This window comes from Panthera uncia, chromosome E1 (genome assembly GCF_023721935.1).
Source record: "Panthera uncia isolate 11264 chromosome E1, Puncia_PCG_1.0, whole genome shotgun sequence".
NCBI lineage: Eukaryota > Metazoa > Chordata > Mammalia > Carnivora > Felidae > Panthera > Panthera uncia.
Genome location: NC_064814.1, coordinates 4,350,921 through 4,369,170, shown reverse-complemented (window position 1 = coordinate 4,369,170; position 18,250 = coordinate 4,350,921). Strand labels below are relative to the sequence as shown.

At 63.4% G+C, this 18,250-nt stretch overlaps 1 protein-coding gene across 4 annotated transcripts in view; it reads left to right on the top strand.

Moving 5' to 3' along the window:
• Window positions 1-18,250, top strand: part of SEPTIN9 (septin 9) — a 146,072-nt gene that overhangs the window by 44,002 nt on the left and 83,820 nt on the right. Inside the window, exon 1 of one of the 4 annotated variants that reach the window (XM_049635619.1) lies at window positions 13,085-13,479. The exons of the other annotated variants lie outside the window; for them this stretch is intronic. Within the exon in view, the coding sequence (XP_049491576.1) occupies window positions 13,425-13,479 (55 nt within the window). The 5' untranslated portion in view covers window positions 13,085-13,424. Of the gene's footprint in view, window positions 1-13,084; window positions 13,480-18,250 lie in introns of those variants that run through there. 4 annotated transcript variants of the gene reach the window in all.

Below are 18,250 nucleotides of genomic sequence, written 5' to 3'. Positions count from 1 at the left end.
CTCCCTCCTCCCCCTCCTCCTCCTCCTCCTCTCCCTCCTCCCCCTCCTCCCCTCCTCCTCTCCCTCCTCCCCCTCCTCCCCCTCTCCCTCCTCCTCCACTCCCTCCCCCCCTTCTTCTCTTTCTTCCCCTTCTCCTCTCCCTCCTCCCCTCCTCCCCCTCCATGCACTACCACTACCACTACAGTTTGCTGTCCCCCACGGCTCCCTCCATTCCTGTCTTCTGTCTGATTCTCCAAGTGGGGACTCCAGCACAGAAAGGCTCTCTCCCCCCCGGTGGGCTCCCGCAGGACTGGCTGCACTCCTCAGCCTGCTTCTCTGTCCCCCTCTGGCCTGCCGTGGGCTGGGGCGCAGCCTCAGGGGACACAACCCCAGCAAGGGGCTCCGGGACCAAGGGGTCAGGGCCAGGACGGAACCCTGTGAGGAGAGGGGTAGGCGCCACGGGAGGGGAAGCTAGTGAGACAGTCACTAGTGCTTTATTTATGACTTAGGATGTTTGCGGGGTGACCGGAGCATAGCTGAAGAAGCTGTTGGCCGGCTGTCCAGAAGTGTCCTCTGGGTGGCTGGACCAGGCTGCCGGGGGAATGCTCCGGGCAGGCAGACAAGGAGGGCATGGGGGCAGAGGCTGACGTTTGCTCGGCATCGGTCGTGTGCCAAGCACTGAGCCCAGGAGGGCGGAAGGAGAGCCAGAAGGGCGGAAGGGTGGCTGGCCCCCACCCCCCCACCCCCAGAACCTTCCAGGTGCACGTGGGGAGAGGAGAGTCAGGACTGAGAAGCAAGAGCCTTTAAACCTCTGAGGGACACGCCCAATACACATCCCTCTTTCGATCTTCAGAAGGAGACAGGAGAGGCATCCAGGCTCGCAGGCTGCGTTCTAGCATGGGCTCTGTTCGGCGGGTCTGCCCCCGCTCCGACAGCTGCCGTGGCTCCCTGTACCCCCCTCCCGCAGACGCGGATCGTGAGGGTTGTCAGACACGCGGCGGAGCCGGGAGCAGTTTACGGTGCCCACCCACACTCCTGTCCCTCAGGTTCCACCGCTGACACCGAATTAGGCTTGCTCTGTCACCTCTCTGTCTGTCTGTCCATCCTTCCGTCCGCCTGGAGGTTCACCGTATTGTTCTCTCTGCTGCGTTTCAAAGTAAGGCGTGATCATCCCAGTTGCCCGCAGGATCATCCCACGTATTCTGGTCTCACTCTCAGAATTTCTCACCGACTACCCACTGCTTACGCTCGGCCGGGGCCACCCATTCCGCAGCAGGGGCGCGGCGGGGGGAGCTGGAGCCCAGGCCCCAGTCCTGGCTCTGTCGTTAACAGCTGCGCGACACTCCGCAAACCATTCTGCTCCTCTGGGTCCGGCTACAGACGGGGCCCCGCTAGACGTTATAGGTAATGAGAGCTACCGATCACCAAGTTCCCATTTTTTTTAAAAAATGCTTTTTTAACGTGTCTTTATTTTTGAGAGAGGAAAGAGAGATAGAGCGTGAGCCGGGGAGGGGCAGAGAGAGAGGGAGACGCAGAATCCGAAGCAGCTCCAGGCTCCGAGCCGTCAGCCCAGAGCCCGACGCGGGGCTCGAACCCACGAACCGTGAGATCATGACCTGAGCCGCAGTCGGACGCTCAACTGACCGAGCCACCCAGGCACCCCTACCAAGTTCCTCTTTCATGCCAGAGCCTTACTGTCACCAATCCCTTCAGTCTAGACATTGTCGTTCGTAACATACGGGGGGAGTCAGTGAGGGCTCAGAGGGGTGAAGTAACTTGCCCTGCGGTCCTGCTACCCGGCGAATGGCCACGCGGCTCTGGACCCAGCCGTGTGACCCAGCGCCGAAGCCTCAGCCCCCGGCCGTGCTCGGAGGGCGTGCCCTGTCCCTGAAGTGGCCGATTCTGTTCCGTCCGGCACACATCTGACTGTTGGTGTTGGTGACCTCTCAAGATCTATCTCAATACAGAATTTCGCAGAGCAGTCCCCAGGCTACTCTGGGCCTGACTTTGTTCGGTGTCGCCTCTGTCTGATGTTGCTGCTTGTCCTCTGCTAAGCTCGCACCTTTGCGTTCCCATTCCGGATACCAAAACAAGCAAACAAAACAAACCGTGGGCGAACTAGGTGGTTCATTGTGCTCTGACTCTATTTATCGTATCAGACGCTGCCAGGGGCTTGGGGCGTAAAGCCTAAGACCTCTGCCTTGCCTTCAAGGAGCTCCCAGACCGGAAGGAGGACGGGTACACGCTGCTGTCAGTCAGGGAGCCGTCTGGCTGTGTAACAAAGACTGAAACAACAAGGCTTGTGCAAGAGAGAAATTCATTTCTCTCCCTCTTCCCAGCCCAAGCGTGAGCAATCACGGTGGCCCAGGGCAGCGGGGACACGGTGTGGCCCTTCTTTGCTGCTCTGCCATCCTCAACATGCGGCGTCCATCTCACGAAACAAGGCGGTTGCCCCAGCTCCTGCCATCACATCTGCACTCCAGCTAGGGGAGGGGAAGGGGCAGGAGTGTCCTGAAAGTTAGACACTTCAGCTCCCCTCCTACGGGCCAGAACCTAGTCACAGGGCCACTGCAAGCAGCAAGGCTAACTGGGAAACGTATTCTTTCGTTGGGCAACCGTGTGCCCAGCTGAAACTTTTGTCACTATGGAAGAGAGGGAGATTAGAGGTGATGAAGGGCACCTAGAGTCTGTGCCACACACACCACTAGCCCCCTTTGCACGTACAGGGTCGGTGGCCGGTCCTGTGGCAGGGATCGCTCCGGGGAAAGGCAAGATTGGGGAAGAGTGACGTTTGCACGGAGCCTGCACGACGCGAGGGGCTTCAGGTCAGGAATGGCCGATGCTGGGCATAGGTGCCACCAGCCTCCTGTCCCGAGGCTGGGGCAGACGTCATCGCTCGATCATCCTAGCCGTCTCTCTCCCTGAGCCCCCGCGCAGCCTCGCAAACCTGCCTGCCTCACCCTGGTGGGCCGGTGACCGGGTTGGCTTGCCGGGTGAACCCCACCGGCCGCGGCTGTTTTGTGTCACAAAAGGGCACCGTAGGCGCCTCACTGTCCCCAGAGAAGGAGAAGAACCTGGGGTTACGTGACAGTTAACGGCTAGCGGTGCGCGCGACCCTCGCCAAGCCCGTGCTCGGTCACGTCGTGTCGGTAGCTCGAACCCGGCCTTGGTGGGGACCATTTACATCACGGCCATGGGCGAATGTTATCAACCAGGCTCCCCCCCCCCCCCCCCCCAGCCACCGGTCACCAGGGCAGGTCGTTAAACATTTAGCCGCAGGCCACTGCTTTAGCCCGGCCTGTTATCCTTTGGTGACAAACGTCTTCCTGCAAGGTTTGCATGCGGGCCTCTGTTGTCATAGGGGGTCTGATCGCACAGCGCTCGCTTCCTTTTGGAGATCCCGGGGTCAGCGTTCCGAACGTCCGTTCCTCCTGCTCAGAAGGAGGTTCGGGGGCCCTGCTGGATCGGCACCGGCTGCTCTCGTGTTCCGGATGACCGCAGCTGTGCGGGTGGGACGGGCGCCAGGGAAGCCGTGTGGTTCTGAGATCGTGGGTTCCCCGATGGGACTGCGGCGCTGGACGATTCCTCGACCGACGATCTAGATTATTCGTGACCGAGGGGGAGCCTCTGCACCCCGGGCCTCGCACACGCCGCCGGCCCGGAAGACCACACGTGCCCCGTAGGCTCCGGCGGTGGGGTGGGCCAGGGGCCTGGGGCGTGTGCTGACATCTGGTGAGTCGCTGGCCTTGGAATGCCCGCGGTTACCTCCTCGGGAGTGATGCCCGCGGGACCAAAGGCTCCCCTTGGGTCTGCGCACCCGTCTGTTCTCCACTTGTGCTGTGGCTTTGGCCAGCCGGGCGGATTCCCTGCCCCGCCCTGCCCCTGGGGCTGTGCAACTCCAGATGTGTGCTCCCCTGGGCAGGGATGGCGGGCCCGGGGCCAGGTCTGTGGCCGCGTGGCTGGAACAAGCCCCAGAGATCCAGACTCCACGGTCTCTGGGACCAGTGTAGACGTGGCCCCCTCTGGGACATCCCCACCCAGTCCACGAGGTGAGACGTCTGTCTCTGCTGGAGAACAGCTGTTAGGAGGAGGTGGCCCATCTGGCCGGCAGGGTGGCGGGGCCCCCGACACGGTGATGCGCATCACTTCCTTCTTCCTCTGGCTGTGTCCTTTTCCGTGGCAGGAGAGGACTGTCGCTTCCCCAGGCTGATTCTTCCACGAGCCCCACCTCCTGATGTCCACCGCCCGGCTTCCTCCTCCAGCCGTCCGGGGTGCCCGTCACTGGGAAAACCCACAGGAGGGTCTGGGAAGGAGTCCCTCCACCCAGGGGCTCCAGGGAGGCTGCTCAGAAGCGGCACCTGAGCTGAGTACCTGAAGGCTCGAGAATGAGCCGGGCCGAGGAGGGTGGGAGGGCCTCCTGGGCAGAGGGAACGGGAGAGAGCAGGCACAGATCTGTGACACTGGCTTGTCCGGGACCTGGCAAAGCGGGGCGGGAGCAGAGAACGTGGAGACGCACGGGGACAGGAGGCAGGAGCGGCTGGTGCAGACGGAGGGCCAGGGACAGCCTCGCGGACCCCCTCGCCGTATTCAGCAGGTGACGGGTCACGTGCGCATTCTAGAAGGGGTGTCCCACCGGCAGCTTCGAGTCAGGCTGGGAGTAGCGGGCGCCCCGAGCAGGGAGGCCGGCCTGCAGCCTGCACGCTTCCTCCCTGGAGCCCGCGGCCAAGTGCACGAGAGCGCCTGAGCGTCAGTGTTAATGAGGGACCGTGATGCCCCAAAGCTGCCTCTGATTGGTGCCGTCCCAGAGCACCAGGGCGACAGCATCTTGTTCCTGTCCTCCCTGGCCAGGTCCACATTGGTTCGCCCCTTCAGCTCCCCATTTGCAGGGATCTCCAGGAAGACTGTCCCCAAACGGGCAGGGCCACACAGCTGCCGGGGTGCCCAAGGAATCAGAGACACCTAGGGGCCTTCCGCTTGCTTCAGGGGCCCCAGATGTACAGTCGGGGGGGGGCGGCCTCTGTGCTGGGCGGCAGCCTTTGTCCTTTGTCCTGGTCTGTCTGCTCACAGCCCGGCCAGAGCTGGCATCCCCCTGGTCGGGGCCCTCAGCCCAGCCTTGTCATCTTGGCAAATGACTCACGCTGGGGGTTGGCGGCGGGGGGAGAGCACCAGGCGGGGTGTGTTAACAGCAAACCCATTACGTCCCCGTCCCTGAGGTCACTTCACACGAGGGACAAATGGTTCATTGAGGTTGCTGTGGCTGCCGGCCGGCCCCAGCAGCAAGGGCGGTGGGGAGACTTCATTATCCAGGAAAGCAATACCAGATTGTCGGGAGGGGGCCCAGCCGGCCTCCCTCCGCCACGGAGCCTTCTGTCCCCAAGGCTCTGGGCCAAGACCGAGAGGGTGCATCTCAGGTATGCTGGGGCACGGGGGCCACCCTCCCCCCCTCGGGGGTCACGCCGGGCAAGGGGCGCCGCTGGCGGTACAGAACCCTCTCTCGGTTCGTGGTGGGTGGGAGAGGGTGGAAAACCCAGCCCACAGGGAGCCCCGTGCACGTTTTGGCTACTGATGCCGGTCCCTTCGTCCGGCAGACGTGCTCGAGTGTCTCCTCCGTGAGCTGGCTGTCTCCTCCTTTTCTTCGCCGTCCTTCCGTGGAGGTGCAGGGAAGGCGACACGTGGTCCGAGATGCTCAGTGGAAGCAAGGAGGCCCGGGCTTACCCCCTGGGGGGAGTTCTGGAGCCGCCTCCGGCTTTGCAGCCCTGGGCTTACAGGCTGGCTTCTGGGGACGTTTCCCCACGGTGACCGTTTGATGGAAAGCCAGTTCTCTTCCAGGTCCCAGAGCAAGCCCTGATCTTTCCCTTGCAAGCTTCTGCAGTCAGGTTTCTACCTCTGCCAGGGATGCATGAGAGCTGATGTCCCCCTGGGAGCCCCCTCCTGGGGGGCCGGCGTCTCAGCCCCTTTCTCAAAATTTCTACGGCCATCTCTTTTTTAAGCAGCCCCAACTGGACGAAGATAGAGGAGGCAGCTGAGAGGCACTGAGCTGCCCGTCACTGGAGGTGGGCGCATGGGCGTTGAGGGGGCGGGTACGGAAGGGGGATCCCAGCAAGAGCTGTGCACGCCGCATGTGCCCCGGAGACCCTTAGAAAGGAGGGCGCAGAGAGGAAGGCTCCCCCTTTCCTGCCCTTCCTGTGCTGACGGCCGCCTCTCCGAACCTCAGCGCGCTTTCCTCCCACCTGCTGGCCGTCTCCTGGGCAGCGGATGGGGACACTATCAGGGCATGTGGCCGTAGTCCACGGTGGTAGGCGGACGGGCGGCTCCCTGGGGACGACGTCACCTCGGTCACGGCGGCGACTTTAAAAATAAGTTTGGCCGCAGAGGGCCTGTTGCCTTTTCTTCTCAGCTCGGATCCCGCTCAGATTCTGTTGTTCCTGCTGACGTGGAGCTCGGGCAGGCCGGTGACTCAGCCCTTGTCCCCACACTGCCTCCGGCCGCTGAGCCCGCAGAGCAGGGTGCCTGCTTGAGAAAAGCCGCGAGGAGGTCGGGACACCGAGGGGACGGCCTGTCCTCCCGGGTGTGTGGCCCAGTCAGGTGTCCTGGCAGCCCCGGGTGGACAGCCGCTTGCTGCTTCGAGGCTGGGTTGGTACCAGGCCGGCCACTCCTTCGAGGCCCCTTGTGTGACTCTGGAGCCACCGGGAGGGCAAGGGGGTGCCTCCGCATCAGCTGGGGCGCGTGGGATGCCGTGTGCCCCAGCCCGTCTCCGAACCTCTGACCTCAGACGGCTGCTAGCAAGTTGGGGACTTCAGTCCGTCCCAAAGCCCTGTTTGGGGGGCCGGAGTAGCAACGGACCGTATAAAGAGGGAGCAATCAGGACTAAAACATCAATCGCCTTCTTCCTCCTCCCGCTTCCTATCTGGGTGCTAACTCACCAAGCCCACGGTGGGGGCCCGGACGCCTGGGTTTGCCAACCGCAAGCCCATCGGATGGGCCTCAGAATAAATGATGTGCCTGAGCCACAAGCTAGGGTTCGGCCGGCGAGGAGTCGCCTTGGAGGGTCACGGTTTCCCACGAGTCTCCTGTCCCTCCGTGCGAGCGGCCGCTGCCCCTTCCTTGGCTCCCGTGGTCCCGGTGGTTTTTCATGTCACTGCAGTAAAATTTACAAGTGAAACTGAAAACGGCGGGGCCGCAGGCCGAGACAGACCCTGGACGCGGGAGCACCTGTCAGCGGGGCTGGGGGGCTGGGGCGGGAGGCCTGAGAGCTTGCCCGGGGCCTGCAGACCAGCCGCTCCCTCCGGTGACTCGAAAGCCTGAATTTAGAAGGGTCCTACTTTGTTTAGAAAGCTCCCTGCCTCAGAGATAAGGCCCAGGCTGCTGTGGTCAGGGTTCGCTGTAAATTTTCTGAACAAAGCAGGCCGGGGCGATAACTGGGGAGTCTGGGGAACAGATTAATCATGTGCTAAGAAAACGGCATTCCCCTTTGAAGTGAAACCTTCTGGTTGCATTTAAGCAGCCGGGCAGATGGTGTAAGGGTGTTGTGTAGCCTACGCACTGATTAAATGTCAGCTGTACCCACAGACAGGCTTCACGGGAAGATTCAAAATCGGGCAGCCTCAGAGACTCCGCGGCCCTAAGCGTGGCCGCCGTCGGGGTCGCGGGGCGGCGGGAAGGGAGATGGGGTCCCAGAGCCTCGGGCCGGGTGCAGACGGCGCCCTGCCTGTCATCCTGACCACCGAGCTGGGGAGGTCTGCACGGTGGCCGAGTGACTTCTGAATGTCCCCTCTGCCCCGCTGTGGGCTGACTCCCTGTGAGGAGTCACCGCGACCCTGCTGTCCCGCGAAGGAGACTGAACTTTGCCATTCCAAAGGGATTGGATGCATTCTCGGGGAGTCCCCGGTAGTATGCCTGGAGACAGGGAAGCAGCTTTGTCAAGCGGTCTCCTGGGGGGACCCTGGGATAGTGGTTCTGATATTTAAGACAGAAATGACAGACAGGGAACCAGCAGCGGGGGGAGACCTAGGCGGGGAGACCTAGGGGATGCTCTCCGGGCAGAACAGCTAAGGCAAATGTCCTGGGGCAGAAGGCAGTGTGGAGGCCAAGGAGTAGGCAGGGTGGATAGGGCGTGTGGGACCTTGGCAACCCAGGGAAGGAGTTTGCACTTGTTTCTAAGTGTGAACAAGGCCATGGGAGGTGACGTCATCTGATCTTAAAGCCTCCTTGGGATCTGGATGGAGGGAAGCAAGAACGGAAGCCAGCAGGTGGGTCAGGAGGCTCCACAGGAATGCAGGGCCGAGAGCGAGAGTGGGGGGACAGCCAACTCTCACGTTCTGAGCTATTTCGTGAGCTGGTCGTTCGACGCAGCCGTTATTGGAAAACTTAATCACGTATCACATAAAAAACAACTTACTATCTTATGGAAGATACGAAACAAAAACTAGATGTAACTGACTGCTTAAAATTAAATTACCCGGAATTACCGTATGATCTGGCAATTTCACTTCGGGGTAAATACGCAGAAGCATTAAAGAGGAACTCAAAGAGATATGTGCATACCCACGTTCCTTGCGGCGTTATTCACAGCAGCCCAGAAAGGTGGGAGCCGCCCAGACGTCCACGGATGGATGACTGGATAAACACAGTGTGGTCTGAATGTACCTACAATGGAACATTGGCCTTAAAAAGGAAGGAAATCCTGACAGACGATGACACGGATGGGCCTTGAGGACATCGTGCTCAGTGAAATAAGCCAGGCACAAAAGGACCGATACAATAAGGCTTCACGTGTAGGACTTTCCCCAGAGTAGCCACATTCACGGGGACAGAGAGCAAGACGGGGACTGCCATAGGCTGGGGGCGCAGAGGGGAAAACAGGGGGTTATTGTTTAATGGAAATAAGAGTTTCGGTCTGGGACGACGACAGCAGTTCTGGGGGTGGTTGGTATTGACGGGTCTACAACAGCGTGATGTGCTTTAGTGCTCCTAAAAGTGGTTTAAGGGACGCCCGGGTGGTTCGGTCAGTTGAGCGTCCGATTTTGGCTCAGGTCACGATCTCGCGGTTGGTGAGTTTGAGCCCCGCACCGGGCTCTGTGCTGACAGCTCGGAGCCCGCTCAGAGCCCTCTCTCTCTGCCCCTTCCCCCTCTCCCCCCCATCTCTCTGTCTCTCTCTCTCTCTCTCAAAAGTAAACATTAAAAAAAAGTGGTTAAAACGATGAATTTTATGTTATGTGTATTTTAGCACAGTAAAAAAATGCGTTGCCCCGTTAGGAACAAGTTGCATTATGAAATCATCCGTTAGACTTACATAATAGGAATTACTGACAAGTAATCGCATCAAAGACAAAGGTAACGCATATATAGTACCCACACTTCCTAAGTATTTTATTACACTTTACTCTATCCTCTGTGTTCTGGAAGTCCGCAACTTGCCTTATCTGTAGGTAGGAAATGCTATGCGGTGTTAAATGCCAGCAGGTTGTTAAACATTAGGGTTGCTCCTCCCGTGTTGGGGGCACTTGAGGTTAGAAGCAGCCTGGCCTGCAGATATCTTGGATGTGGAAACTCACTGATGGCCTGGATGGGGGGTGAGGGAAACAGAGGACCCGAGGGCGATGCCCGGACACTCGGCCTGAGCCGCCAGGTGGATGGTGGAACCATTTACAAAGATGGCGACCTGAGGGAACCTGGGAGCCGTGGAAGGTCCGGCAGCCGATGGGTCCAAGGCTCTGGAGCTCGGGGAGGCCCTACTGTGCTCCGGGCCCAGGCAGAGCTGAGACCGTGGGCCTTCGCCCTGGTCTATGAGGAAACAGATGGTCCACTTAACAGGGTGTCCTGTCCAAAGGCCCAGGGCGGGCGGGCAGGCACAAAGCCACTGTCCTCCCTCTGCCCCCCAATCCCCACACGGAGCCCGGGGTCATGGATACTGACTTCGAGCCAAACGGCTGTTTCCTCCCATCAATTTCCTCTCTCTTTTTCCCAAGGCTCATCCCACCGGGGCCTGACCTGTGGGGTTTCTCTTCCCATTTCCAGAAAGGCCTGAACTGGACTTCGTTTCACACCTTTCTTGCCCATCCCTGGCCCCCGGGTGTTCTTACTAAAACTTGCTGCTTGCTGTCCTACGTGTCCCCAGCCCCGCCAGTCCCCCGAGGACTGCCACCTGCCCGGCAGCGTTCCTGACCTACAGCAGGTTTTGGGGAGGCGTCGATGGGGCCAATGTCCGTAGAGTGTCTGGGGGCCACGATTATAAAGGACCACACGCGAGGAGCTTAACACGGCAGAAATGTTGTCTCTAACGTTCTGGAGGCCAGAAGCTGGAAGCCAAGGTGTCAGCGGAGCCTTGCTCCCTCTGAGGGAAGACTCCTCCCTTGCCTCTTCTAGCCTCCCGGGTCCCAAGTGTTCCCTGGCTTGTGGCCACATCTCTCCGGGCTCTGCCTCTGACTTGCCATGGCCTTCTCTGCATCTCCTCCTTTTTTGGTCTCTCATGAGGCCACTTGTCATTGGATTTAGGGGCCAGCCTAACCCAGGGTGGTCCTATCTCCAGATCCTCCCCTTAATTATATCAGCAGAGAAGCGCGTGCCAGATCAGGTCCCGTTCCGAGGTTCGGGTGGGCGTGTGTTTTCAGAGCACCCACTATAGGGTCTCACGGGGGACCCGTGAGGTGGGTGGACCCTCCGGTGTCCCTCTGGTCACACCTTCCCCTCGGGCCAGGCCTACAGACAGTCTTGCCTTCTCCCGTGGTCTTAGAAGAGGGTGCCGTGACGGAACGCGGAGGCCTTACGGTTCTGTTTTTCTTGCCACCTTTCAGCTCACCGTCCTCTCTCTGCCGCTGCCACCTTTCTCTGCCCAGCGTCCCCGCCAGGATTGCCCGTCCTGCCCCTGGCCTGGACCGTTCTGCCCCGAGGAGGGGGCTAGGGGCCCCTCACCTCCCCATAAGCATCGGGCCTCCTCAAGTCCTGGAGCTGCAGGCTGGACACAGAGATCAGAGGTGATCACAGGCAGGGCTGAGACAGGGCCAGATGGATGATCCAAGCTGACAAAGAGAAGGCCCAGCAGCGGGCCGGATTATCTTCGAGTTTGGAGAAGGTGCTTATTATGGGAAGGGTGGCGCCCCGCTGTTTCCCATCTCCTCTGAGGACAGAAAAAGAGAGGCACTAAACGATGTACAATTAGAGCAGCTGGTTAGATACAAGGGTGAACTTCCTGGCCGGGAGTGTGGCCAAGCGCTGGGTTGGGTTGCTGGAGGGAGTGTGGGGGATCTCCTCACCTGGAGGTGTCAGGGTTTGGCAACGGTAGCCCCAGCGGTTAAGCCGAAGGCAGGTTGGGGCGGCCCAGATGGGCTCCCGAGAGCTCGGGCCCGTGCCCCCGTGGGGCGCTTTCTGGCCGCGGAGGTCGCTTCCCTCCTGCCATTGTCCTCTGCGTTCCCACAGGGGAGCGTTTGGGTGAGGCGGACGCCCTGGCCGGGCCCCTCGAGGAGATAAGCCTGAGCCTGCTGGGCTCCGCTGTGAATGGAAATGAATAATGCCCAAGAAGCCGCCCCTGTGCCAGTCTGGTGGTCCTGGATGCCAGCTCTCCGGGAGAACAATCACGCGGGTGTGTCTGCGCTCGCCAGGTGCTTTTTATAAAAACGCTGGCGAATAACGCCGTGGACCGGCGTCTTTCCAGGGGCCCGTGGGCTTAGCCCGTGCCTCACGGGCGGGGGACCCCCAAACTCCCAGACGCGGGACGGACAGGTGGCCCGGAGGGTTGGAAGCGCCCAGGGCTGGCGTGGGAACCATCGGGGGGCCATTAATGCCGCTGGCGACTCCGGTCTTGAAACCCGGGCTCCCGGGCAGATGACGGGGCCTGCGCCTCCGAAATGTCTGTGGTTTTGTGCTTCCACATCCACAAACTCACTTAGTTGAAAACAGTTCAAAATATCCAAAGCATGAGGGAGGGAGTGACCGCTTTTCTTTAAAAAGAAAGGACTTGATTTCGTCTCTTTGATAAAGGCCCCCCTGAACGCGGCGTATTCTCTCAAAGAGGTGGGGAATGACGGGGGTGGCAGGCGGGCCTCAGCGGATCTTTCAGAACCAGGGGTGTAGGGGCTGGGAGAGGAGTGGCAGTCACCAACCTGAGACCCAGGATGAGCTCTCGGGCGCTCAGATGCCACACGAGAGGGGACGGTGGCCAGCCCGGAGGGTGTAGTGCCACCCGGCCTGACTTGGGACAGAGGCTCTGGGTCTAAGATGACAAGGGGGAGAGTGGACAGGAGCGCCCGACCAACCAGCCAGGGCAGTGGAAGGGAGATGCCCTCCGCTGTAGGTGCCAGACCTGGAGGGCCCGTCCTGGTCCTGGGGGCTCTGTCGTGTTGCTTCTCAAGTTCCAACCCCTCCTGTTGTCCCCAGCCTCCTGGAGGACCTGCCTGCGCATTGAATCGGTGTTTGGGAATGGATGGGGAAGTGCAGAGGTTGTGTCCTGGAGGGCAAGGCCCCGCCCTGAGGTCCAGAGGAGACGGGGAGACCCCTTGCCTCCCATTCCGGAACCCCTTCCTTCGGATCCTGTGAAATACCTCCGCCTTACCAGGGGGAAGACCGGGGTCTACGCTGGGCCACCAAGCAGGCCCTTAGTGTGGAGGCGGGGGGTGGGCACACGTCCCTGGCCGACGTGGCCCGGGCGCTCCTTCTTCCCTGCCCCACGCCCCCGGTAGACTGGCACCTTTTCTGTCACCCCGGGGGTGGTCGGGTGGGGGTGGGGAGTAGCCGGAGGGCCGGACCTCTCGCCTGGCCACGTGACTCCCGCGCTCGCCCCTCGCCCCGCGGCTCCGGGCCAACAGGCGGGGGTCCCGCGGCCCGCCAGCTCCGGCGCTTAACCCTTGCAGGCGCTGAGCGCGGGAAGGCGGCGGCGGCGGGCGGCGGTGAACTTTGTTTGGCTGCGTAAATAAAACCTCCCGCAGGAGGAACCCTGCGCCCCAGGGAAGGGGAGGAATCTCTTCCCCCCCCTCGGCGCCGCCCCCGCGCCGCCGCCCGGCCCCCACATCCGCCCACATCTGGCCGCGGCGGGGCGTCCGGGGGGGAGGGGCCGGGCCGCGTCGGTCGCCGTCCCGGGGCGCGGGGCCAGGCGGGGCGGAGCGGGGCGCCGGGTCGCGCGCCCAGGACTCGGCCTGTCCCCGCGGCGGCCGCTCGGGCCCCAGCCCTCCACCACCCCCACCCCAGCCCCAGGCCTTGACGGGCGGGCGGAGCAGCCAGTGCGAGCCGCGGAGGCCGGGCCGGGTGCGGGAACCTGATCCGCCCGGGCGGCGGGGGCGGGGCGGGGCGGGGGCGCGGGGAGCCGAGGCCCGGCGCCCGCCCGCCTCCCCCATTCATTCAGCCGAGCCCGGGGGCCGAGGGGCGCGGGCGGCCAGCTCTGCTCGGCGGGAGCGCGGGCGCAGGGCCCGGGCCTCCGGGGCGCTTCCTCGCCGCCGCCCTCCGCGCGAGCCACCATGTCCGACCCCGCGGTCAACGCGCAGCTGGACGGGATCATTTCGGACTTCGAAGGTGGGTGCCGGGCGCGCGGAGGGGCCGGCGGGACCCCCGAGGGGGCGCCCTGCCGCCGCGCCCCCACCCCCCTCCCCGGTCCCGCGCCCTCGTCGCCTACGTGGAGGACCCGGTTCGGGGGACCGCGCGCCTCGGCGGGCCCCGCGCTGCCTCCCCGCTTCCTTCCTTTTATTGTATCTGCCCGAGCGGCGACAGCCCCCTCGAGGGCTCGAGGGGCGCCCGCGGCACCGGCCCGGGCGCGCGGCTCCCTCTCGGGGGTCACTCGGTCCCCTCCCTCCGGCGCTCCCCCGTCGGCCTTCGGGCCCCCGCGGCCCCGCGGCGGGTCGGGGAGCCCGTCCCCCGCCCCTGCGTCCTGCCCCGGGCGCCGCCGCCCTCCCCCACACCAGCTTCGGGGGGGGCCCGACCGAGTCGAATTCCGGCTGGGGGAGGCCGCCGAGCGGACACGGCCCGGGCCGGCGGGGTCTAGAGGGGGGCGCCCCTGGGGCCCCCATCGAGGCCTGGGGACACCCCCCCCCCTTCCGCCTCCTGGGGAGTTGGGGCCTGCGTGCCGGTAGGGAGCGCCTTTTGGTCCCCTCCCCCCTTCGGGGTTTACAGAGTGTGCCGAGACTTAGGGGGCTTTGCCCTCCGAGGGCGCGGGGCTTCCCAGCTCCGACCCTGTGTGTGTGTGTGTGTGTGTGTGTGTGTGTGTGCGCGCGCGCGCGCGCGCGCGCCTTCGTGCGTCCTCGTGACTGCCTGTGGCTCTGCGTCCTGCGTCCTGGGGAGTAAATAAAGCGGTCGGGAGGGAAGCTCACACAATAGTCTTCGGCGCTCCCGGGCCGGATTTCTGAGGGGCGGGCCTACCTCTGCTGGGACCTGGAGCCCACGCCCCTCGAAGGGGCTCCCTGCGGCCTCCGGCGGAGTCCTCCGGTGGGCCCGGCCTTGGGGAGGCTAGGCTGGAAGGAGTTTTGGACGTCCGGGTGCCAGGCCGAGCCTGGAGGTCGTCCAGCCACCGGGGGGGGCAGAGCCAGGGCTGGCATCTGAGTGTCCGGGGCTCTGCAGTACTCATGTTCCACCCGGGGTCAGCCGCGTCTGCGGGCGCGCTCCTGGGGACCAGAGTCTGGCTGGATCCCGAGCAGAGCCCTAGCGGCTGTGATTCGGGATGGGGTCTGGGCTGGCTTGAGCAGGGGTGTCAGGAGACAAGAGGGTTTGGGGTCTAGCGGCCGGCACACCCTTGCGGAGGACGCGCCCGCTGTTGACTGGCTCCGTAGTGGGCACACTCTTGTGATTCTGGCGCTGAGCACCGGCGGAACTAGGGGAGTTCCGGTTCAGCGGAGCCATGGTGGCTTATACCCTGCTGTTTGGACATTTCGGGTAGCGTGCTCATACTGGGGTGTCCCCACGTCTGCTTGCCCAGAGCGTAGCTCTCCTGCAGCCGCTGCCTTGGGACTCCCTCTGTGGCACTTAGGGCGTTTCATCTCCTAAGTGTCCTGGTGGCAGAACCCGCCCCGTCTGGAGAAGGCTGCCCCCTTCAGGCCCCGGGCTGTGTGTACATTCGCCTGGTGGCCTGTGGGAGTTGGGTTGGCTTGCGAGATCCTGAGATGAAAACGGCCTGGCCAGGCAGGCTGGGATTTCTGGGGCACAGCAGGGTTCCACGGTAGCCCCGAGGCCGGATGGGGAGGCGGAGACTTGGGGGTGGTGTGGTCCTACAGCTGTTACAGCACTTCTGCCTCGGGGTCCCCACGTGTAACTCCATCCTGACCCCGACCTGCCCCATCTGGAGATGCGGGCCGCCTCTGTGCTGCCTCCCAGGCGGCTTCTTGACCCTCTCATTTGGTCGGAGACAATGGCCTCATTGAGACCAGCCTGCTGCGACAGTTGGCGGTGTTGTGATTCCAGGGGGAGAGTTTTCGCTCTTAGGGACTCTTAGGGACTCTCCGATTCCGTGTGGTTCTGTGCGTGCACCAGTCCCCCTGCTGTGTGCTCTGGGCAGTCGAAAGTGCCCCGAAGGCACAGGAGTCGGTGTTAGAGCCCTCCCGGCTTCCGAGTGGAAGCGTGTGCTAGGGCCGTTCTTGCCCAGCTCGGGGACTGAATGGCCTCCCTAAGTGCCCCCGGAGCTTGGAGGGGAGCGGGCGTTGGCGACTGAGCCTGGGGTGGACGGCCGTGGGCCAGGAGCCGGCAGAGGAAGACCGTGGAAGACCCAGAGCTGCAGTGAGTGATACAATCTGGCAGAGCCCCGGCTGAGAAAGGTCGCTGTGGAGGAGGCAGACCTTGGGCGAAAGTCGGAATTCATTTGCGCGAGGAAGGAGAAGAGCATTCGGGTTCCGGGCGGCAAAGCAGAAGTGGGGGAGGCCGGAATGAGCCGACCCATTGGAGAACAGGGCACGAGAAGGGGCCCTTTGGAGCGGATCGGAGGGCCAGGCGTGCCCGCCGGGAGTTCGGACGGTCCTGGGGAGGGAGGCAGCAGCGTAGAGCCGGGGGAGCGCCGGTGTGTGTCCGTGGGGCTGCCCACGTGCCATCTGGGTTTCCGCAAGGTAGGACGAGGCGGGTGGGGAGGGCACCTCCGGCCCCGCAGCAGTCGCTGCGCCCCGATAGTTCCGGGGCGGTCGGAGAGGGCAGGTCGCCAGGCACGTGCTCGCTGCCGAAGAACAGAAGCTCCAGGGGCCGCCGCCAGATCCCGGCCGGTCGGGAGCCGTGGCGATGCTGGCCGTGGTTTTCGGTCCTAGCAGGCTGGAATCCTGCGGGGCGGCCAGAGGGCCCTCGTCGGTGTCTTTGGGAGTTTGGAGCTAGTGAGCCGTCCAGGCCAGGGCAGAGGGGAAGGCTCCCGTTGTGGGGTGCCGGGCGGGTGTCCGGGGCAGGCAGAGAGCTGCCCCGGGTGGGTGTGCGGGGTGTGCGGGTCTGCGGATGCCCCGTGTCCAGGGCACGTCTGCCCCCTGCCCCGGGCAGCAGCACCCTTCTCTCTTTGGCTCTGTCACCTGGTGGAGGTGAGGTGGGGATTCAGCCCGTCTTCCGTCGTGGATGTGTGTGTCGGGTTCGCGTCTGCCCCGGGCACTGAGGGGGCGGCAGTGCCCTTCGTGGGCGTGCACCTCCCACCCTGGCCTTTCCTTTTTGAAGGGTGAACTCAGAGCTCCCTGGAGGACCCCATATAGGGGCAAGAAAAGGATTCTGTGTTTTGCTCTTGTGATTTTTTTTTTTTTTTTTAGAGAGTTTTGTTCCCTATCCGCCCTCCCCCCCATGAAAGTAGGCCTGGAGGTGACCTCAGCGCCCCAAGCGATCGGCGGGGGGACAGGAGGGGCGGCTCCGTCCCCAATCTCGCTCCGGGTCGGTGGACGCAGCAGTTGGACAGGCCGTTCTCGAGTGAGAAAGGGGCCAAATCTGTTATCGTGAAGGCTGTTACGGCTCCGGCCTTTGTGTAACAAAGCCCTTCCGAGTGCCAGCTGCTGGTCTGTTTTCCTCAGTGCTGTTTGCTGCAACCGTATTTGCATGTGGTAGAGGAATCCTGAAAGTGCCTCATGTTTGCTGAAACTCGGTGCGGCCCAGAACCTGGGTGCTCCGGTCCCACAGCTGTGCTCTGTCGCCTACGGGTTGCGTCCGCCCTTCCGGATGGTGGAGGACCCTCCCAGACGCGCCCCGGAGGCTCTGGGCCCAGGAGAGTGGGCTGGTGGGGGGTGGGGGGCTGGGGGGCAGGGAGATGGGACTGCGTGGACCAGCCTGCTCATCTGGGAGCCCAGACCCTGGACGGCTGGGTCCAGGTGCACCTTTCCTCCCAGAAGGACGAGGCCCGTTGCTTGGTGACGGGTGCAGACCTGTCCCTGATTAATGCCTGTGGACCTCTTGAGTGACGGCGCACCCTGCCTTCCAGCAAGACTCGAGGCCTCCCGTGAACGCCACCTCCCTGCAGGTCGCACCTTTGCGGCGGGAGGCGGGAGCCGCGCGGCGGTGGGGTCCCTCACGTGGGCTGCAGGAGCCGGGTCTGCGGGATTTGGTCGGTGTCTGTTCTGCAGCTGCGAGGGGCGGCCCTCTTGGGGGTCCCGCTGCCACCCGCAGCATTGGCCTGGTGCTGTCTGCATCCGGAGCATGGGACCGGGCACGCCCACCGTCCTCGTCGTGAGGAGGAGACCAGACATGCATGCACGGGGTAGCAGGAGCGTCTCTGTCACCGGCTTCCCCGCCGGGCTGAGCGTCAGACCTGGGCTGGGGGTTGGAGTGGGGGTGGCGGGGAGAGGCAGGCGGGGCAAGTCGGGGTCCACAGGGGGCGGGCCTTTGAGAGAGCCCATGTGGTGTAATGCTGCCGTTGGAAGCACCGGGGAAGCGGCCGAGACTGAGCCTCAGTTTCCCCTCCCTGCGAGCGTTGCCCTGGGGTTTCGGCGGATTTGGCCGGCAGCACTGGGCACAGGTTCTGCTCTTGGGGGTGTGGTGGGTGCCGCTCTTGGAGCTGGGGGGTGGGGCGGGTATTTGCAAGAGGCAGGTGGGTGTGGGCGCCTGGGTGATGGAAGGTGCTTCAAGGCCGCCGGCGAGGGCCAGTCTGGTCCCCCCGGGGGCGAGGCCGGACAGCGAGGTCAGCCTGCAGACTCGTCACGCCTGTGGAGCCCGCCCAGGCTCCCTCTGGTTCCGGCACACGCTCAGGCTGCTGGCCAAACCAAGGGAGCCCCTCCTCTGGCCTGGCACACCTTCCCTCCGGGGTGCCACCGCTCTCTGCCTGTCGGGGTGGAGGCTGGGGTCACGTGGGCTGTAGGGCTCCTTCCCTGGAGAGGTCACCCAGCCCCCTCTGCCGCCTGCCACCCCCGAGCACCGC